Source organism: Psittacula echo (assembly GCF_963264785.1).
Source record: "Psittacula echo genome assembly, chromosome: 6".
In the NCBI taxonomy this organism is placed as follows: domain Eukaryota; kingdom Metazoa; phylum Chordata; class Aves; order Psittaciformes; family Psittacidae; genus Psittacula; species Psittacula echo.
In genome coordinates this window covers 35,490,777-35,513,688 of record NC_137743.1, presented here as the reverse complement: position 1 = coordinate 35,513,688, position 22,912 = coordinate 35,490,777, and the positions used below count along the sequence as shown (strand labels likewise).

The following is a 22,912-nucleotide window of genomic DNA, read 5'->3' as shown; positions in this document are numbered from 1 at the left end:
GTAAGATTGTTGTAATCACCTTCTTTGGGAAGATTAGTTCTCAGGCATTTTATTTTGTCCATACTGTGTTTTCCAGCAAACTACATCAAAATTTTTCAGTAATGATAGTGATAATGAAAATTTAAGCTTAGAAAATCCCTTTGTGAATTCAGGGTAGAATCTTACAGAAGAATGGGACTCTGTTTGTTACTGACCTCCAGCTGGAGTACAACATGTGAATTGCTACCTTTTGAGCCTGAGTCCAGCTGCTTTTTCACCCAAATGGTAGTCCACTTGTCAAGGCAGTTAATGTCCCAGCTTGGAGACAGAAATGCTTGGGAGACCGTGTCAAAAACCTTGGTAAAGTAGATGACATTTCTCTGCTCTCTCCTCCTCTGCAGATCTAGTCTTTTAATAAACACTTGGCTATCAGTTTAGTCAAGCATGGTAAATTTAGTAAATCCATGGTAAATCTATGCTGGCTATTCCCAGTCCTGTGCCCAGATATGACTTGAGGAAGGATTTGCTCCATGATTTCCCCAGGGTCTGCCGTGAGTTTGAGCAGCTGGTAACCTTCTGGTTGTTCTTAGCCTTTTTTGAGAATAGTCACTGCATTTGGGGTTTTTCTCCCCCAATCTCTAGAACCTTTCAAACTTGATAGTGAACAGCCTCATAATAACATCAGCCAGCTCTTTCAACACACTTGAATGATATTGATCCATCCTTGTGGGCTATGTATGGTCCAGATTGTTCAGGGGATTACTGACTTGAATTCTCTTCTGTGACTGACAGTAAGAATCATGCAGGGAATGGAATCAAAACTTCAGTGGTCTTGAATTAGTTGCGCTTAGTTGTTGTGCAAGAGTCAAATGCATTCCTTGGAGTTCAGTGTTATCTCCTGAGATAGGCACCACTGGTTTTGTTTAGTGATGGATGCTAAATGATCATTAGACCAAAATTTAAATAATCATCTGCAAAGGAAGAGTTGTCATTCACAATTTTTTCCTCTAAATTAACTCTAGAAGAACATGATGGTTCACTTCAAGTCTGTTAAGGAGATCTAACATTACTTACAATGGTAGGTCTTGAGTTTGGTCTTCTGTTATTGGAACAGAGAATGGCCTTGTAGAGGCAGAAAGAAGTGTTCCTTGTGAGTGATGATGCTCCTGGGGGAAGCACCAGTGTCCACTCTCATGCTGACTCTGCAACACCAGTCCTGTATGAAATGATTCGTTCTCCCATCTTTCTTTATTCCTGTGTAGTTTGAACAGAGTATACTTTTTCCAGAAGTCTACATCATCGGCACATAAGATTCAGCAAAAATTTCAAGAACAGCGTTAGTGTGTGTTAGCCTCCTTTTTGGAGTAAAACCTCATGACCAGCTTGCTTAAAATACTGATTATTATGTTCTTTGATGTGTTGTATTTTATCAATACCCACAGATATAGAATTAATATATGCTTAAAGCAGACACAGGAAGATGATTTGTAATTCTTTGTAAATCTCCTCTTCCTGAATTTAGTCAGTGTTTTATGGTTCGCCAGCATAGAGGTAAAACTGCCATCCTATGCTTTGAGTCAGATTACCAACTTTTACTCCTGCAAAAACAATTTGCATTTTTAATCATCTGTTAGTTTGTGTCCTACATATTAAGGGCTTGTAGATAAATTATTAAATTGCAAAAATCTAGATAGGCAAATGAACCTCAAAGCAATTATAACACCTGCAAATTTATCAAGTGCAGTGATATTTTTCAGCTAGGGAAAGAAATTATCATTAACCATTGTCAAGCACTTGCGGTTTTCTGCCATACGGGAACTTCATTCTCCCCTCAGATTGTTAGCTGATGTAGTGACAAGCTGCAGGGAGATGACAGATTTAGCTAAGGATTTGGAGTCTGAACACCTGTGTAGTGTCATGCATTTAAAAATAGAACATGACAGCAAAACATATCAACCCTGTAACGTCCAAATGGAAACCACAGGGGTTTTTCTTTCTGCTTTTATGCAGAGAAGTAGCTTTCAGCCATCACTGTCCAAGTAAAAACACAAAGCAAAAGGTGTTTTGTTGAGGTCCAAAATAAATGGAAACAAATTGGAGTGGTAGGTGCAGGTGCACCAAACATACTCAGTAACCACCATTGCTTTCTTCTCAGTCATGTTCTAAATGGCCTGCTTCTTTGAGGGGTGCAGATTGTGAATGTTTAATAGCCATTTCTTCAGGAAGCACTTCATGATGGGTTGGAAGAGGACTGTCGAGTAAAGGTATTTTGCATACCTTGACTTCTGTGTGACTCATTCAGCCCTCCAGTGAAGCTATCAAAAAACAACTGAAACACTTTTTGTTTTGTATAATCTTCTTTATGGGAGAAAAAAAAGCATAAACCAAGGGCAAAAAGATAAAAACAGTCTTGCTTGATTACTGAGTTTGATGTATGTGTTATACTCTCCTCTGGAGGAGCCTACGTCATTGACAGTATTTGAAGGGAACATCTCTACTTCCCATCTCCTTTAATAGTATCCTTGAAACATTAAGACTAAATCAGTTAATCTTGTTTTTTTTACAGAGGAAACTAGGTTTCCCTGTCTGTCTGAGACCAAGTCCGCTGCAGTCCGTGCCGGCTCCCGGCATGGCTCTGCTTTCCTCCAGGGCTGAGCACAATTACTGGGCAGCACTGTGGGGCTGCAATGAACTCAGTTCATCCTCCTTTTCCCATTACAAGTGGTAACCTTCCAGTGTGTGTTCTTTCTTCAGCAAAACCTTTGTTTTCAAAGGTTTTTCTTCCTATTGAGTGCAGTAATTTTGAGAAGGGGGTTTTGGCCTCTTCTGTTGCAATCCTGTTAACTGTGTTAAAAAGGATGTTTATTCAGTGGTTTGAGACAACAGTTCTATGTGATTGTGTGATGGGGAAGTAAGGAAGGTTCATACTTAGCTTTTATATGCTCATTTATGTATGTGAAAGAAATCTGCTTTAAACTCAGATAAGAATTAGCAATGTGAATGATAAAAGCTATCACACATGAATGAGTTGCTTCTTAAACTCAATGAAATAAATTAGACTCTGTTTAAGAGCATCTGGCACCCTTAGAACCTAGTTCATATAATGATATCTCTGTTTATTAAAAAGAATTATGTAACAATATGGTTGATTTATTTCAAGATGATTGGCTTAGCAACATAATTGGACTATGCAGTGCGCCAGAGAAAGGGAAAAAAATCTTTAATTAGCTCACTCATTTGTGGATGGCTGGAAGCATTGCACATCATGCTTTGCTGCTGTAAAGGTGTGCAGCAGTTGGATCCTGCAAGGAACCTACACTTTTCAGCTTCCACAGAAAGAGTCTTCACACCTATGGGGCCATCAGCACCAAGCTGATGTTTAGGCACTGGGCCCCAATGGAAGCCCACAGAAACTAGCAAGGAGTTTCCTTTGAATCCAAAGAGCAGTCAGTGATTCCTTGCAGGCAAAGGGGCCGTCCTGGAGAAACAGCAAGACAAAAATGTGGCTTGACGATTAAAGCTCATCTTCCCTCACTGTGGTCTCCCTTTTCCCTTGCTGAAACTCCCACCTTCCAATTCCCAAATACTATTAACATACCAGAAAATTAGCATGCTGTATCCAAGTTTTATAGTCATCCTGGTGCAAAGCTTTATTTCTTCTATTTCCAGGGTGACTGCTTGTTTATGAAAAGTATGCTGTTGCAACACTGACTGCTTTACGAGGTTACCACCTCTCAGCTGAGACACAACAGTATTTTTTTTTTATATTACTAGGATTTTTATTGGTGAACTTACTAGTAACATAAAAGTAATGAACTTATTTATTGCAATGTGTTCAAATTACTAAATATACAAACAGTATTTTCACAATAGCATTTGACAGTGGTTCAAATAACTTTCAAGATCTTTCCAATTTATTTCAGTTCCAAATGCAGCTTGGTGTGTCAGCCAAGAGTCTTGCGGGCAAGTTACACTTAAGTGGAGTTAATCACATCAGCACAAATTGTTTCTGTACTGTAGTTTTACACCAGTTTAAATGAAGTTAGAGGTTTAGATGTTGATTTCTCTTGTGCTGTTAACTTATGATGTTCTGAGTCCTAGATTATTTATTTTTCCATTCCTGTAATTGAATGCCAACTCCCCACATTTCTCCCACCCTTCAAAGCACACAGAAAACAAGACAAAAACCTAAATTAAAATCAGAGTAAAGATTTGACTTAAAACATAAAAGAAGAAATAGGGCTGAAATTCCATACTTACTGCACCCTGTTGTACCTAGATACCACTGCACATCTGGTATGTGAGATAATGCGCTGTTTAGAGACTGTATTACGAACACAAAAAATAGGAAATGAGCTTCAAGTCTTAACACTACTTCACTACTGGGAGCAAGTAAGGTCCTTCACTCCTTTTGTAGGTTGTGTGATTTGATTCCCTCTGTCTGTTTGCTCTGTAAAGAATATTGACATGGAGGAAACCAGAAAAAGAATGGTTCTGTAAGAATTATTCTGTGTAGCACAGCTGAGAAGGGGTTGTATTTTTATAAAATCCCAGTCTGTATACCAAGGTTTAATTGTAATATTAGCCACAGCAAACAGTAAGAGATACTTGGTTTAAGCCATGGGTAGAGCAATAAAAGCCACATATATCTTGTCCATTCATTTATCACTTAATAAAAATAATTAAAACTAAAGGCAGTTGTTAGCTATCCTTGACCTGCAGTGGTGTATCTTCTGTCAGGACTACCTGGTATTATAATTTGCTTTTGTCACAGTCACACATGTCAGTTATTTGCATGAGTCTAGCCTGTAGCTGTGAGACGGGAGAAGCTGAATCTGCAGCCAACATGCTTTCCAGTTACTTTGTGCTGAAACTCATGGATGGCTGCATAGGTCTAATTTCTGGTAGGGAATGTTTTCCTCATACAGTCATGCAAAGTGCAAGATGTTTATTACAAAAAATGACCTGAGTATAGTATACTTAGCTCTGGACTTAATATAAAGGAAATCTAAGGTCTCTAAAATGTAGAACATCAGACTATATCTGGCCTTAAAGTGTTTACATTCTTCCAAATTAAATGATTTCTCTTAGTTCTGTGTGTACATACCTGAATGCCTATTCACCAACAGGGGGGAAGGAGAGGGTTTCTATGATAAGCTAGGACACACAAGAGGAGACTGGCTATCCTTAATGCAAAGCCTGGCATTAGTGATGTGCTCCCAATGTACAGCACCAGGTGGGATAGGAGCAATGAGAAATACAATAAGCAGGGAATCTTTGGTGTGCAGCCAACCCCTGGTTCCCAGATTCAGACCTGAGCAGGAGCAGCTCTCATGCCTTGAGAACAGAGGAACAATTGAACATCACAGTCTGGCTATGAGGCCAAGAAGGAAGCATCCCAAACCAGAGAGATGAGCAAACCAGCAGTGTAGCAACTTCTCCTCTCTCCAATCTGTGCTACATTTATCCTAAATAGTGACCATAAAGATGAAAGCAGAAAAAGCAGCTAAGTGAAGCATGCTGTTGGCACCTTGGAGAAAGCATTTCCTCCTGAGTATTGAGCAACAGAGAAGTGCACATCAAAATTGTTTAGGCATTTTGATCCATATTCAGCTATCAGAATTCTTGCTGAAATTCAGCTGAGCCCTAAGCAAAGTTGAACATGAGCCACATACATCTGATCTACACTAATAAGGTGTTGCCCTTTCCTGGCTGGACAGAGATCTGCCAGGATATTTCTGGAGCATGATTTGGAAATAGCAACTCTGTTCAGTGAAGTAGTGTAGTGAAGTAGTGTATTCAAGATTCTTGTTCTCTGAATGTAGGTGATAACAATTCTTGTTTCTCACTGTGAGTCCAGCCATCCTGCTTTCCTCTGTACGTGGCTTGTGGATGGAAGAAGCTGCTATACCTCAGACAGGAGCTGGAAGGTTCACTGCTTCAACCCTAGCCAAGAAGAACAGATGAACCTGATTTATTTACAAATTTCTGAACCAGAATCCATAGCAAACTACTGTGCATATACTCTGGCTAATTTGGTGGTCATGCTTTGTCCAGATTAAGTTTGTACTGGTGGGTGATCCATACAGGGAACTGGCATGGGGCTGTGCTGCCTTCATTCTTATCCCTGCAGCATTGTGGGCAGGTAGGACAGACAAGCCCTTCCTGAAATGGTTCTTCACAAGCAACTGGCACTTTCATAGGCATCATTAGTTGAAATGTTATTTGATGTAACACGGTTTATTGGCCTCAGAGATGGATAAAATTACATTTTTATTACAGATTCATTCATGCACATACATATTTATAGACTTCAGATAATCTCTGAAATCGATCACATAGGGCAACACGTTTCCTGTTTCTGTAGAACCACCTTTTGTATCTACAGGGGGCAGTTTAAAATATTTACAACAGAGCTAATTTTTTGTCTGTTATATTCTTATTACCGACTTTGGTCTAGGCAGCAGATACATTTCGGTTTGCTTCCTTCTTTGATCTACACACTCTGCATGAAATTAGAGACAAGAAGGAATGAATGGCTTCTTAAGTGTGACTTCACTTACACGTCACCAGTTCTTGAACCTTCTGCTTACCAGCTCACATCTCATATCTGTTGCTTTAACAACCCGTTCTTCCTAACCCCATTTTGTTTGGATTTAGAGATTTTTTCATGCCACTTGTTACCATTCAGTCCCAAACCCATTCATAAATTGTGATTAGGTTTCTTATGCAAACTCAGAATTTGGCTATTTAATGGAAAAGACCTTATTTTGCACTAAACCTTTTCAGACAGTACGTGAACTGTGCAGTGACCTGTAAGTCTTACTTGCAATTATGATTCTTCTGAACTGGTTTGTTCTGGTTTTTAAAAAGTGGCGAGAACTGATTACCATGAAGTGGCTTTTTTCAGAGTAAATATTAAATTAGCAAACTCCATTTTGGAAGCAAATTCATTATGTGATAGGGAGAGCAAGACTATGGTCAACTGAGAAAGTCCCCAAAGAAATTTGAACCCTGAGGTGCAAAAGGAGCACTTTGGTTTTGTTATCATGCATGGTCAAGTCCAGGAGTAGGGATGTGGATAATGTAGACGTTATCTAAACTTTGCAGGGAAAAAAAATGAGAAAGACAAGTCAATAGAGCTGAGCTGAGATTTCTTGTTGGATACTTACGTAAACTGACCTCATCATGTTCAGGCCTTCCCAGGTTTTGCAGCCAGAGGTTTGGGATCCAGTTGGCTATTACAGCACATGTATCCTCTGATATTTGCATTCCAGTTTGCATTATTCATGCTAACAAAGCAAAAACTTTGTACAGTTATGCTTTTATATGGCCTTTCCTCTAAAACACCTTTAGTAAACATCCAAAGAGATACCTTGTTTCTAGGATTGTACATTTTCTAGGGTATACATTTTGGACATGTGTGCCTTAAAAGCTATGTGCAAGAGTCCTATTTCCCCTGCCCCCAGTTCTCCCGTGGGTGATTTGTGTGCTTTTGGTGCTTGTTTCACCAGCTGCAAGCACCCTGCTAGCACAGTTCTTTCATACAACCTGAAAATGTTATTCTTTATATGCCAATTGAAATGCATCAAATGCATGGTGGGATAAGACCAAATTAATACTTAGGGTTATGTGCACAGTAATTCACAGTGAAAGAAAGATTGAAAGATATAAAGATGTGTTGAATATATTCCCTTTTTTGTTTGATATAGATAAGGCATATGTGGAGCAAATAGGTTTGAAAGTATATTTTTATACGCAAATGACAGCAATTTGTATTAACTCCTATTGTGCTAGAATGTAACATTTTCATCTGATGTAATTCTGTCTTTCTTCAGATCCTCTCTGTTCTTACAGTGCATGTACAGAGATCTTAGATATTAAATATCTCAGTAAATTACGGAAAGTGAACAAGCCAGGCATATGTTGTGACATTCTTCCAGTCAAACTAGGTATCAAACTCATCTCTTCTCCTTTTTTTAAACCCAAGTCATGGATTTATTATATCAGGACATATGATTTACCAGCTTATAATTAAGACCTGTTAAAACTTATGCAGTGACTGGATTTCAAATTTGTACCTTGTCATTTTTAGAGTGTGTCAAACCTATAATTTCATTTTGGAAGTAACATTTATCTATACCTACCACTGGTCTAGAATATGACTAATTCTGATTTGTCTGTTTTAAGAATCAATCAGAAAAGCTAAGGTTTTCTATTTAAAAACAGTGCTAAGGAATATGCTTCTGTTTTAGAAAGCTTTTAATTTAGAAGAGATTTGACCAACTAATCTCAAACTGTTCCACAAATCTTCAAAGCACAAACAAATTCAGGCTGAAAGGAATTCTGTTTTTCCTCTTCTCAGGGACATAAAAGATGGCTGAATAAATTAAAAGGGATTAAAATTGGGTTTCAATAGGACCTTACAGTATGAAGTCACTGTTACTATACCATTATGCAGTGCACAATGGTTGCAGGCGTGGCTGGCTGCTGCTAGGCAAAGGCTAATATTGTTTCACCTTAAAACTTAATAAGAAGGCAGCTTCAGTCAATGATTTTCTCTTCTTCAAGAGAGTAATTCCTTTAGGAAAGCAGCATGCATGCATGTGTGTAGGCAGCAATAAAAAGTCTCAAAGTGCCCTAGTGTGCAACCTCATGCTAAGTGGTTTGAAAAGAAAAGAGATTTTAATTTAATTTAGGGAACTGCAGTGGTCTGCTACGCATACTGCGGGGAGGAGGGACGCTGTGAGCCAGCACGCCACTGCTCCTGTGGCAGGGGCGAGGGCAGACGGCTTCCAGCTCCCACACCCGGCTTCGTGGTGGGGAGGGAGACAAACTGCAACAAACCGCAACCCTGCCTTCCTCCCGAATCAGTGCAACGGCATTATCTCATCCAGAGCAGGTGGGGAAAGGCAGCGAGAAGGGGGTGCCTGTTACCCCCAGCAAGGGATGGCTGTTCTGCACAGTCCTGGGAAGGTGCTCACCCCAGCACTAGCCAGGCCTTTCCCAGAGGGCCTCCACTACGCTGAAGAGATGTAGGTGGAGGAGCTTCTCCCCAGTGTGTGATCCTCACATCTCCCTGCCGGTCGTCTGAAGCAGCCTCATCCCCAGCATTTGTACCCCTGCCCTCATCCCGCAGCACATAGCATTTCTTGTGGAGTAGGAGGTCACCTTTTCCTGTGTATCAGTCGCAGTCTAGCATGCTCTTGTAATTCACATGTGTTTCTATCACAAAGCTTTTAAGCAGAAATATTTTTCTTGGGGACATGCTACAAATATGGCTTGGGGCTGACTGTCCGCTTTCTGGTGCACTAACAAAAGTGCACATGGGATGTAGAATTTCCAAGAAAGAACATCATGCTTGAAGTAAATGATGGAATGTGTTTTCAGGAAGAAAGGTTTGAACTTGAGATTGAGTCAATCCCGCTTATCCCTGCTGAGGGACTCTTGGATACATCCACACATGTTCTTCAAATACCAGGAGGGTTCAAGAGCCATCATGAAGAGTCCGTGGATAACCCCAGTTAACAGAATCTTTAGCAGAAGGGTATTGCCCAGGGACTTGGGGTGGCCACAGCTTTCCCAGGCTGTCAGCACAGAAAGCACTTGTGGCAGCTCTTTTCAACCAGGAGCTTTGCGCGCTGAACTCCATGGTATTCCTAAGCTATGGTTAAACTGCAGTGTGACAGTGATGTGAATTGGGCTTAGCCAGGGACATGGCAGCTCAGCTTGGCCCTGCACAGCACTGCAGCCACACAGCGTGTCCTGCCATTGCTCCCGCGGGTCGCTGTCAGAGCCGGACACATGCCAGGAAAATAGCTGCATTTTTTTATTCTTTAAAGTGAGCATTTACTCCCTGACCCAGCAGAATCCTGCCCCTCTGACAAGACACACTTAACAGAGAAAGCTGAGATAAAATCCAGAAACTTGGAATTTGTTCAGCTTGTTCTCCTCTTGCTACAGTTGCCTCCGATTAAAGGCAGAAGACATCTTCCAGGAATGGGCTCTTCATCTCTATCACGTTAGTGACAGGTTGTTAGGGGATTCAGCCTGCAGTGAAGCAACACAAAGATCTTATGCCTTATTTAAATAATGGTGTTCATTGCCTATTAAAATGTAACTTCTTGTTTTAAAGTAGGATTAATTAGAATGTACAAGAATGCAATTGAGTTACATTTTATGCTTCAAGCCAGTGCGTACTTTTCATAACTCATTCCCAGGAGTAATATGAAGGGCAGAACAGCATTCTCAGTTCTGCCATTAAAAGCACAAATGACTGTAAACCCCATTCTTTTCAGAAACTTGGCTCAAATATCACCGTTGTTAGATTTTTCATAACATATTACTTTGGTCATTAGTGTTTTGCAAGATAATTGTTTCAGTGATCTGACTTTTGACAGTATCCAAAGTGTTTGAAACTAGTTTGCTGCAGCACCTTTGTCTTTTCAAGGCCATTTGGGGCTTGTTATTTTAATCCTTGTGCAGCCTGATCTATCACTTCAAACATCTGTCAGCTGTGCTTTGTCTTGGAATTGATAGTGATGGTGTTACTGATTTTTCAACAGCAGCTGTTAGAGGTTCATTAGTTAGACTCTCAAAGGGAGTAGATAACTGTAATATTTTTCTTTGTTAATCATCTCTTACGCGTTGTAATAATACAGAGCTTGAAATCTGCTAGAAATGCACAGTTTCTCTCTAACTTGCCAGAAGCATCCTTTTATTCCTTTAATCTGGCTCGATTATTAAAACTCTCTTCTTCATAATGCAGTAAAAAATTGAATAATGGCACATGAGTAGGAAGATAGAAAAATCAGCTTTTGCTGTGTCGTATTTAGCGCAGAGGGAGGTCACTAAGGGTCTCGGAGTTCACATCCGAAAATGAATCGGCTCCATAGAGGAGATTAAGAGCCGTTCAGTAATTGATTTTTAATTTTAAATTTACAAGGCATTCAAAACCTTGATGACAACTTCAGTAAAACCAGGTTCATTTCTAACAGATACAGCAGTTTTCTGTTAATGCATTTTCCCTACCACATAAAATAGTCTTAATGGTTAAATATGATTCTTAAAACATTAACCCCCTAAAAAAATCCTTGCAAGCTGGCTTGTAGCAGCCTGACTCCTGCTAGGAGCTTCGAGGGACCTGAGCATCTGTGAACCCTCTTACAAACTGAGAGCATATCAGTGCTACTGCTGGTTCGACTGGCAATGCTCACCAACAGATAATTACAGTTTGAAATTAGTATTTTAATGAACTGATCTCAGCAAATGTAAAGCGAAATCTCCCAGGCATTAAAGAAATAAGGAGGGAAAATTATTAACTGTAAAGTTCAACAGACGGATGGTCAGCAGGTGCTGCCTCGGCAAAGGAGTTGAGCATTCTGTTTCAATTTTTGGTAAGAGGCTTGTTCAGGTCTTAGTCCTGTCAGCTGTCGCTGTTCCGAGGGACATGGTTTAGTGGGACTTGGTAGTGTCATGTTTACAGTTGAACTTGATCTTAAAAGGTCTTTTCCAAACAAAATGATTTCTGTGAGCAGTGTCTGCAAGTGGCACGGTGACTTCAGTGGAGATTGAAAACATCTGGGACATCTCACAAGCTTTCCAGGTGAACAGGAATGTCTTCTAAAAATAAGTAACTGCCAGATCTTCATCTTAAAAGCAGAAGTCTCAGTCATAGAAGAGAATACGTGTGTCCGTAGAGCACCAGTGAAGCTCAGTGCAAAACAGATTGCAAGAGTGCAGCCTGAATTTCAAGGAAAGGGAGAGGGTTGTGTAGAGAAGAGAACCAAACAGAGGTACCTGCTTGAAGACCTTTGCCAGAAGCCACATCCCCCACCGCAGACTTGAGACGCACTTGGACAGCCAGAAGACACAGGCCACCATAGAATCACAGAATGGTTTGGGTTGGAAGGGACATTAAAGATCATCCAGTTCCAACCCCCTGCCATGGGCAGGGACACCTTCCACTAGACCAGGTTTCTCAAAGCCCTGTCCAACCTGTCCTTGAACACTGCCAGGGATGGGGCAGCCACAGCTTCTCTGGGCAACCTGTGCCATTGTCTTACCACCCTCACAGGGAACAACTTCTAATATCTAATCTAAATCACTCCTCCTTCAGTTTAAAGCCATTCCCCCTTGTCCTAGTCTTACTTTCCTTCGTCCAAAGGCCCTCTCCAGATTTCTTGTAGGCTCCTTTAGGTACTGGAAGCTGCTTAAAGGTCTCCCCTGAGCCTTCTCTTCTCCAGGCTGAACAACCCCAGCTCTCTCAGCCTGTCTCCGTAGGAGAAGTGCTCCAGCCCTTGGAGCATCTTCATGGCCTCCTCTGGACTTGCTCCATCAGGAACCCACATGGTCAGCTTAGGTTTCATCTTCTCCCTTCCAGTTACCAAGGTTCGAAACTACTCTTGAAATAAATACACATTGATTTTTGAAGTCAGAGTTCAGCTTTTAGCCATCTGTCAGCAGAAGTCCTTCAGAAGTCCCACTTAGCTAGGTTATTCCAGTACTGTGTCATACACTTCAACGATCTTTTTATTTTATTTGCTGAAGGACAGTTGATCTCTAGCACAGTTCAAGACACCATGTAGCCAGTCAGGTGGATCACCAACCCACTCCTTGGCAGCGTTTCCGTGTCTGTCCTGTTACGAACAAAGATTTGTCTTGAACATTTAATGTATTTATATTTATTTATATGCATATATATATAAAAAGTCTAAGTTTTCTGCGTCTATCATAACTGAATTCAGTATTTTTTGTACAAGACAAAAATGTTTTCAGGTCATTCACAGAATGGTTTGCATTTATGTTACTTCTCCACCTTTCAGGAAGAGCTGGATGCATATATAGCAAAGAGGAAAACTACGTAGTAGTTTCAGACAAAACTGTAAGAGTCATTACTCTACAGATGTACAAATGGTGGGTTACCTATTTTTAATCTCAGAGATCTCTATTTCAGAGTTAGGGGGCAAAACCCAAACAAGTAGGAAGAGGTTAAGTCTTCAAGAATGGCAGTGGTGCACATTTTTTGGCAAGAAGCATTTCTCAGAATGAATTTTCTGTTCTCAGCAAAAGGGTAGATCAGTTCAATGCGTGGATAAAATTTAAAAGCTAGCTATGTTCTAAGCAATTTATCCAGTTGAGGCTGGAGGGAACACTTCAGATGTAGCTTAAAACTTCTTATCAGGGTTGTGCGAAAAGGCAGCACATACATACTTTCCACAAATACATTTGTGAAAAAGGAAATCTTTGCAGGCTTTTCTTTTCATTTTCACTCCTTCTTCCTCCCCAGTTTTGTTTCTTTGCTGAAGTGCTGTATTTGTAAAATATTATTTTGCTTTCTCACACAAATTGGAGGATTTTAAAGTGATTTTTATATTTCTGTAAAATACAATACTGAGTTTGAAGTATCTGTTTTGTTTAAAACTGTGCAATGAAATCGCATCCTGAGTTGAATCCTTCTCCCAAAATACCCCTTCATTTTCAATTTGTATTTTTGTCCGTGGGTTATTTGGATGTTATCATCTCACATTCTCATTAAAGTCAAGATTTCTACCTGTTGCCTTCCCTAGCCCTTAGTTGTGTACAGATGTAGGCAGAGATCTTTCTCTGTCAGATCTTTTGAGGAAAAATGGCAAAGCGCCTTTCAGCAGTGTGCCAGGAGCCACACTTCATTAGCTTCCTGCACACCTGCCGTGAGAGCAGAAGAGCAACTTGCCACATTATAGGGAGGAAAAATAGTGCTGAGTCGCACATTGGCTTTCATGTTTCCAATTTATGTTTTCTGACTTACCTTCTGTGACAGTCTGAAACTCTTGAAAGGCAAAAGGCTAAAAAGTGAGAGAAAGCTTCAGGCATACCCTTATTGTTGTGTCTGTTTCAGGTATTTAAGTGTGTACTTGTGTTTAGCAGTATTAGTTGACTTTCAGACAAGTATTAACGTTCACAATTAATAGATTGACGCACAGTTTCAGCCTACCGTTCCTCATTTTCTTTCTGTTACTTTCCTGTCACACGACTCAGACCCTTTCCCCGTGATGCTGAAGAGCAATGGCTATGGAGGAAGCCCTGTCAGTGGTCAGTGATAGCAGGATGCGGTACAGCAACGATCACTTCCCTTCTGTTGGCGGGGATGCTAGTACAGCATCCCTCTGCAGGGGGGAATTTCTCTGTAGGATTCATTTACAAGCAGAAAATTTAATGGGCTGCAAGGTTCAATCATAAGGCCTTTTTTGCTGCTGAAGCAGCTTGTCACTTTAGTTTTAACTGTAGGAGACAGGACAAAATTGTTAAAGCAATCCAGTTTTATTAGCTATTGAACAGGGGATTTCTGTCCACCTTTCCTGAGCGAAAGACAGTAGCAGTAGCTGTATGAGCCTTTAAAACTTTCCAAATTGCAGCATCCCTGACGTGACTGGGAGATTTTCAGATGTCTGTGCTCTGCTGTCGCCCAGCTATGCTGATCAGTGCCTATGACAGTCCACTCCCTGCTCTGCTGTTTCCCCCAAGTAAAGGATATCTTTGCTGAAATCAGGGTGCTGATCCCCATAGTCCCTCTTTATAATCCATTCTAAAATGAGAGAGGAATCAAGCAGGTGAACTCTGAATTTATGACTTACTTAATTTTATCTTTGCACCAGAGTGTTTCAGAGTCTGGCATTGCCCACAGGAGGGAGGAAGCCAGTCACAACTTGCTGGTGTTTATTTATTTACAGTTTAGCAAGGGAGAGGTTGTACAAGTGTAGAAAAGTGTTTTGGGTGCCTGAAGAGCAAGGGCATCCTCAGTTACAGCATTCAGCCTCCTCTGAGTATCCACATCCCACCACCAGCATGGGTAAATGGTGACAGCGATTTCTGTGGAGTCTCTTCATTTACATGGAAAAATAATTAATTCCCAGCTTTTGACAAATGCATAATGAAACTGGGGTTGCTTAACCAATAAAGCTGACAGCAGGACCTTCAGTAATATTCAGGTCCTGCTTCTGCCGGTGTGCTTCTTGCACCCCTGCTTTCTCCCAGGCTGCAGACCACAGACACCGCTTCCAGAGCCACATGGAGCACAGAGACCCCGCTCTCAACCACCAGCTGTCATTTCTTTTGTTTCTGAAAATTGACAAAAGGAAATCCCTGCTCACTCAATTCCTTCCCACCAGCTCAGTGCTAGGTGGATTAAATGCCACATGATGGCTCATGGGCTCCCCATGGGTCAGACCGGCTGCCCCCATAGGTAGTGGGCATCAACAGGACTGGGGGAGCACCATCGGCAGGTGCTCACGTACACTTCTTAACTTAGAAAACCAATTTCTAATAAGCAGCTTCTATCAACTCCTCTGTACTTACGTAATTTAAAGTACACTTTCTGAGAAGAAACACAAACTGCAGCCTGTGAGAGGATGTTACATGCTGAGTACAAAGCAGAGTACACACTCAGTTTTCACTTGATGCAGCTTTCTGTTGTCAACATGAACTAGCCCTTCACATTGGCACAGGGGTAGTTGTGTGGGAGCTGCAGCTGATAGCAAAGTCAGGAGGAGGAGAAAGCAGTGCAAATTCCAGAAGCTGTTTGGAAATTAAAGATTTGTGATTCAGTACAAAGCAAAATCTTGTTTCCGGGGGCAAGCTGACCTGTGCAGCTTTGTTTTCTCAAGGGGAATCCAAAATCTTCCCAGCAGAATACTTGGGAGAAGGGATTAAAAATCAAAAATTCACAAGCAGAAACCTGAGCATGTGTTTAGGCAGCTGAAGATCGAGGCATCCTTAAGGATGTTTCTGTGTGGCAGCTTAAGTTGTTAATTCACAGCTTTCATTCCTAGCAAAAGCTGTGATGATAAATGCAAGCTAATCCACCTGACAATTATGAAAGCACATGGGCTTATACCATCCTGAAAAATAAGTCTGTGACTAGATGGAACAAACGTGGCTCTTCTGTACAGGCCTGTTGAAAGAAGATGCTTAATTCCCGAATTCCTTGAAGCATTCCTGACAGCTACCACATCTGCTGCCATAAAACCCATCATAGCCTCTGCCTTTGGGAAAAACGTATTTAATAATCAGTAAAGTTCAAACTCAGCTTGCTGTGATGAATTATTCGAACCCATCAGCATTTTCTTGCCAAAAAAAAAAAGGCTATAATGGAACATAATTTTATATTTTTCCATTTAATTGATGATGGGCTGAGTTTTTATTAATCTTTCTGGGCTCCAAGTGTAAGATGCTGAAAAAGCTAATATGGGATCACTGTATGTATCTATCTGGTTAATATGTGTGCTTTGCAAAATTGGTAAAGCCTTTCAAGACATAAATTATTTCAAATATGATAAATGTGTTGAAATTGTTGAATTTTCAACCAGATAAAGCAGAACTATTTCTCTTCCCTCCCCATCCCCTTCAAACTGAGGTTTTGTGCAGCTGCTCAATGATGCTGCGTTATGGTGGCCAGGGAGGTTCTGAGATGACATGAGGAAGCCTGAGAAGTGCCCTGTGCTGCTGCAGCAGTGACAAGAATATAAACCATGAGCTACAGCCTGAGGGATGGAAGCAGCTGAGTGAGGGGACCCCTGGAAGCCTCCCTCATTGTGGGTTTTTCACAACTGGGGGTGGGAGGAGGTTACTGAGTACCACCTTCTTCCTACCACCCTTTCCTCTCCATCAGTGGGATAAAACACTCACCAGTGAGCAGCCGAGAGGTGCTTCAGAGCTGTTTATCCCAACAGACCTATTTATTTTAGCTAATTACCAAGACTGTTTAAATGATTCCTGGCAGGGTGAAGCTATAGAAATGATTGTGGTGATTGACGAATAACCTGGGTAAAATTCCCAAAGCATCAAAATGATGAACTCCTGCACACCTGCTTTGCCCAGCAAGTTCCAGACAACCCCAAATTTATTTGGACAAATAGAAAAAAACTGCAGCATTTACTGACACCTGTGTCACATCAACACAGGCTCATTTCTCAGAAACAGTTGACAGGGAGCGTTACTTAACCCTGTGCTTCTCTGCCATGGTCAGGATCATTCATGGAGAGAGAGTTTTTGAAGAGCATCTTTCAGAGGAGCGCACAGGGAAAAAAAAGTGACTTGAAGTTTAAAACTCCATGAATATAAACCACATCATGCTTTGGTTTGAGCCACTTTTGTGGTTAACATAGCAAAAGGAAACAACAAGCCGTGCTGTGAATTCTGTGCATCTCGGCGGGTCCAAGAGTATGTTTCTTACAGGAAGATATCTACAGTCTAATGGAAATTTTAGGGTAACCAGGTGACATTTTACAGCCTGTGTAATACAGAAAAAGATTAGGTATTTTCTTCTGTTTGGAAATTGATGGTTTGGAGGGAATGGGAAATGCAGGTGCAGCAGAGAACTGCAGCAATAGCCATCTATTAAAATGCATATGCTAACTTCCCTAAGCTAGTATTTTTTCAAATACCCTACGAGCAATATTTGCCACTATAGGGAAGCATTACAGTGAAATGGGAAGATGCTGAGGAAGTAATTTTTTCCAGCATGTGCTGCATTCTTTCAGTACAGATTTTTTTATTGCCCAGAAATTGCTAACCAGTGTGAATAAACAGCTGAACAAAGAGCATCGGCCCATCCTTGCTAACAGCAAAAACCTGCTGTCAAGCGAAGGAAAGGCCTTTGTGATGTATAGAGGAAAATTAAGCGTTAAGAGTTTGGTTCTCATATAGTGCAGAAAGCTTTATTCAAAATAGCAAAAAAAACCCAAATCCCTGCACATGCACAAAAAAGGTTTTACATTAAAATAGCACAAATATTATTCACATTTCTGAACAATGCCCCCTCAATTCCTGCTCCTGAGCTGGGTACTGAGCAGAGCCAGGAGGGCCTTTGTTAGACACCTTCATACTGAACATTTGCAAAACACAACAAATGTGCGACCCTGCCCAGTCCCCTTCCCTGCAGCCCATGGAGCTGAAAACTTTGTCAGCCTCTGAATCTCCTTCCAGTATCGAAATCAGTGAAACAAGAAGTCGGATGAAGCAAGAGTTAATGCTGAGCGAGATCGGAGAATCCTGCAGTCTACAAACTATTTCAAGGAGAAGGAGGTAAAAAATGAGTCAGGTCAAGTGTCAGGTACATCTCTCAGCAGTAGCTAGTGATTGCTGTCTAGGCGTTAAAGGCAAATATTACATACTTATAATTGAATATATTAATGATTTCATGTTCCCATATTATAAAAGCTGTTTCATTGCCACGTGAAATAGTCTATGTTGCTGTAGCTCTGTTTCATTATCTTATGATTACATCTCATTCAGTGTAACACATAAATAATTAAAAGCAGTAGTTTAGCGTGATGCAACTCTGCAATTCCACCATCATGGTTTTGAAATAATTGTGCCCTAATACATTAACAATGTGACAAACCCACCTAGTTTTAGCATACATTAGTATTTCCCACCCCTCAGCCATCCCAAACCTTACACCTGCATATTTCTTCTTTTTATATCAGAGCCTTCTGAAAAAAGCAGTTCAAAAAGCAATACTCCGCTATCTCATTCGGAGTGAAAGCCCCCTGAAGAAACATACATTGAGTATTACCAGCAGCACATGACTCAATGCCCTCTAGATGTCTTCATAAAAGGAGAGAGGAGAAATGCCAAAGAGCCATTGCATGGATTTCAGTAAACATTGCAGAAGTAGCCCAGAAGGATCTGTGTGCATCCCTGTGCCCTTGCCAGAGGACAGTCAGAGCTGGGTGCGGACACCAGCAAAATTAGAACTTCCTGTGAACGGAGTGGCTTCATTTCTATGTATTTCTACTTAAAATTTCCAATGGCAGTTCCCTCCAGCTCAGTTGCTAACAGCAGCACCAACCATGGGTGCCCACAGTTTTGGGTGGTCATTACCATTTTAAGTAGCAGATGCTTTTGCCATGCAAACAGAGAGAAAAGTTTCTGGTATCTCAGCACTGCCAGGCCCCTGCTCCCAGCTACAATCTAGAAACACAGCAGCAAAGCCTCTTCCATGCTTCTAAAGGCCTCAGGTCAGTTTTGGGGTGGAGGATGGGCAAACGTGTATCAGTTCTTGTTTCATGTGAACAGGGTCACTTCTCTGTGGCAGGGGAGTTATTTCCCTGGCAGTGGCGATGGCCAGCTGTTCTCAGCATCACCCCACTGATTCTGAGATTGGGAGCAGGCTTAAAAGTGGCTGAAGATCCACGCGTAAACATGATATTGCTTCACCAGGAGCTTTCCATCACAGCGGAAATGATGCTTCCCCCAGCATCGTTATGACAGCGCTATTTTGTGCTGGTACAGATAAGCATCTGTCACTGTTTCCATTAGAATCTCCTATTTTCTTGGGTTCATAGCTCGGCCATAAAAAATGTAGCATAGAGGCAGAAAGTTGACATACAGGGTCTCAGGCTGAGAGCAATTGCTGTTGTCTGTTCTTCCGCCCTTCCTAATCTAAAGAAGAAAATACTGTGCTTCTGCAGAAACACACCTGACCGCTGCATTTCAATCCAGCTGTAGATCTATTTAGCAATAGTAATGGTGATGGCCACCTTTCTCAGCATTTGAGTTGTGAACATAGCCACAATGGCCACCCTTCAACATCCAATCTTAATTACTGGCTTAAGGATGATGAAGGAGGACAACATGGCAAGTGGGTTTGGGCGCTAGTGTAGAGCCTATTGCTAGAGAATACACCCCAGTGAGGAGTAAGCCCTTCAGAGCTTCTGATCTTTGCCAGATATTGAAACTAAAAATTAAAGATTATAGAAACAGAATATTCTAGAAGCTGAATACTGCTAGGAACTAAAGGCGTAAAAGACCCCTTTGGATGAGTAGCAGAGGGAAAAGCAAGCCCAGCATTGCAGTTTCCCTAGTGAGACAGGCAGCACATCCCACCCAGCATCAGCACTCAGTGTTTTGATTGCTTTAGGCAAGCTTCCACCCCATAATCCTGCTGTGGTTGCCTGCCGGATAGTGAAAGCTCCATCCTGTGTGGCAGCGATACTGGAAGCCCTCTATCCGGACCCTGGCACTGCAAGATGGATAATAAAGTGAGCAGCATTTGGCCAGGAGGAAGAGGCAGCAGCAGTTTCTCACTGGGGTGAGGGCAGTTCGTTCTTTCCATTTTAAGTGCCTTTTCGTTCTGTTCACACATTTTGTAAGAATAATTGCAGCTGAAAAAGTTTCTCTGTACATTAGGATGATAGCATAAGGCAGTCCTGAAGAGTGCAAATCCTGAAAAGCCATTATCCGAAACTTACAGTCAACCCTTAAAGGAATTAAACAGGAAAAGTTATATGGTCATTTCTAGCCTGCTGAAATACAGATTCTGCTTCTGACCTCTTGAGCGTTCTGCATTTTCAACAGGACTTCTCTCCCACAGTGTGCAGGAAGAGCATACATGAGCAGTGTCTCTCTACCTTAAATTGGAAGTCTGCTGTTTCCTTTCGGTGTTTCACTCTGAAATCTAACACTGTTCTATTGCTAACAGAAGTAATTACTTGCTTTCCGATTACAGACAATTTTGCATCAGACTTAGCTTGGTCTCCTTGCATTTCTGAATAGTGAGATGTGTGATACGGCTGGGATTGCTCAGAGCTTCTTGAAGGCTGGGCCTGGCTAAATGCAGGCAGCTTAGCAACTGAAGCCAAGAAACCAAAAATAAGATTACCTTTGTTGTCTGTCTCAAATTAAAAGCAGAAATGGGCATGCTAAGTTGGGAAAAATGGAAGAGGCAACACCAGGAAAGACAAAAGTACAATAAACAGTTTAGTACACAAATACAACACCAGAAGCAGCTGAGCAAGGCAGGATTTTAAGCTTAAACCAGTTGACAGGTTAAGAGAAGAGAAGAAGAAAAGGGGAACGGGAAATGCTGCTGTGCTGTTTTGCTCCCATCTCTCAGCAGAGGTGCCACTTTGCTTTCAGATCTTCCAGCTTCCGTGGGCATCTTTCTGTTTAACAAATCTGCAAGCAGAGGGTGTCTGCTCCTGCACATCACAGCCCTCAACCTGTCCAGAAATTTATCCATTTGTGCCAGTGGACAGCTCCTGCTGAACTTTTTGCATCTTCTGACAGCTATTTGGAGTAAAATTCTTGAGCTTTCATGGGGCAGAAGATGGTGCTGGACTGGTGCAGACGCTACTGGTGCAAAAATAAGTATTAATGGCTCTCTAGTATCTTGATAGTTTTACACAACTCTTTCTTTCTGCTTTGAAACAGGTATTTTGTGACACTAATCGAGTCGTACAAGCCACAGACGTGCTGGACTGGGAAGACAAGGATGCTGCAGAGACACTCGTTGACAACGTGGTCCATTCCAGGATCATCAATCCTTTACGCCTGTTTGTTAAGCCATCTCCAGTACTGAAACACGGCCAGGTGTCCTACTCGGACAGTATAGAAAACTTTTGGGATTGGTTGTCCAACATCACGGAGGTTCAGGAATCTCTCACACGAACTAAACGCAGACCTATAGTAAAAACTGGGAAATTCAAGAAAATGTTTGGATGGGGCGACTTCCACTCTAACATCAAAACTGTTAAGCTGAACCTCCTCATCACAGGGAAAATCGTCGATCACGGCAACGGGACCTTCAGTGTTTATTTCCGACATAACTCCACAGGTTTAGGAAATGTTTCTGTAAGCCTGGTGCCACCTTCCAAGGTGGTTGAGTTTGAATCGTCTCCACAGTCAACACTGGAGACCAAGGAATCCAAGTCCTTCAACTGCCGAATCGAGTATGAAAAGACAGACCGCGCTAAAAAAACTGCCTTGTGCAATTTTGATCCTTCAAAGATCTGCTACCAAGAGCAGACTCAAAGCCATGTCTCCTGGTTGTGCTCCAAACCCTTTAAAGTTATCTGCATCTACATTGCTTTCTACAGCGTAGATTACAAACTGGTACAAAAGGTCTGTCCCGATTATAATTACCATAGTGAGACTCCGTACTTGTCCTCTGGCTGATGCGATCGTGGGTAATTAGAGATACAGCATCACTCAAAAACACGCATTTCCATTAACCTTTTGGAGAAGAACATGTTTTCCTAACAGGTTAAAAAATCCTTAAAAACTGTAGTGGTGTTTGTGCTGTATCGTAGATAATCAAACTTTTTAGGTAACAATAATTTTCCTTTGAGACTGTTGCATTTTAGCTCTCATCATTAATAAGGCAACTACCAGGCAGACTCATGACAAAATTCAAACAGAATTCTGTCTGTCATGAACATTGATCTTGAAAACCAGTTTTGTAAACTAGACTTGATGGTAGAGATGTCTTTTACTTGTATCGGATCCTGTTTCTCACTGGGGATGTTAGATGATGACATAAAGAACAAATGATGAAGCAGACTCTCACATGCTTATATACAAAATCCAAATAAACAGATCTCCCACTAATTTAATAAAGAATGTTACACAGGGCTCAAGGAATCAAGTCCAAATACTAAGAGAAAGTGCTATTTCTGGGACAAAAAATGTTAAGGAATCTGCATTTTTATGAGTTGTAGTAGTTGTACGTATTCATTGAAGTGAAGAGTGGGTAGTTCTTCCTTCAGCCTTCTTACCTGTGGATATGCAATGATGTAATTAGACATTGATGAGCTTTAGTTTATTAGACCCACCAGGTGTGCAGGTTTGGTGTACATCACCCCGGTTTCGATTTTTCTCCACTGTTTACATTCACACCAGTACAAGTTTTACAGTGATAGAGAATACACTTACCTTGGAAAAAGAGAATCTCTGTTTAAGTCTGAAAATTATGGCAGGGGCTGGCTTCCATGTACAGGAAGCATTATTTTGCTGTCTAGCCCTCTTAGCACTGTGTTGTAGCAAGGATAATACATCACAGCATAAGGACAATACCCAAACAACAACAAGCTTTCTGCTTAATGGCATCCAGTTGTCTTCCTTAGCATTGCATTGCAATTAAATCAAAACATAAGCAATGACAAGTAAAGAG

The 22,912-nt window shown here is 41.3% G+C and overlaps 1 protein-coding gene across 1 annotated transcript in view; it reads left to right on the top strand.

Moving 5' to 3' along the window:
* Nucleotides 1-21,918, top strand: part of NXPH2 (neurexophilin 2) — a gene marked incomplete at its 3' end in the record, with an annotated part of 38,052 nt that extends 16,134 nt beyond the window's left edge. The window contains exon 2 of the mRNA XM_080621057.1: nucleotides 21,175-21,918. Coding sequence (XP_080477183.1) covers nucleotides 21,175-21,918 — 744 coding nt within the window. The remainder of the gene's footprint in view (nucleotides 1-21,174) is intronic.
* Between the last annotated feature and the right edge of the window lie 994 nt (nucleotides 21,919-22,912).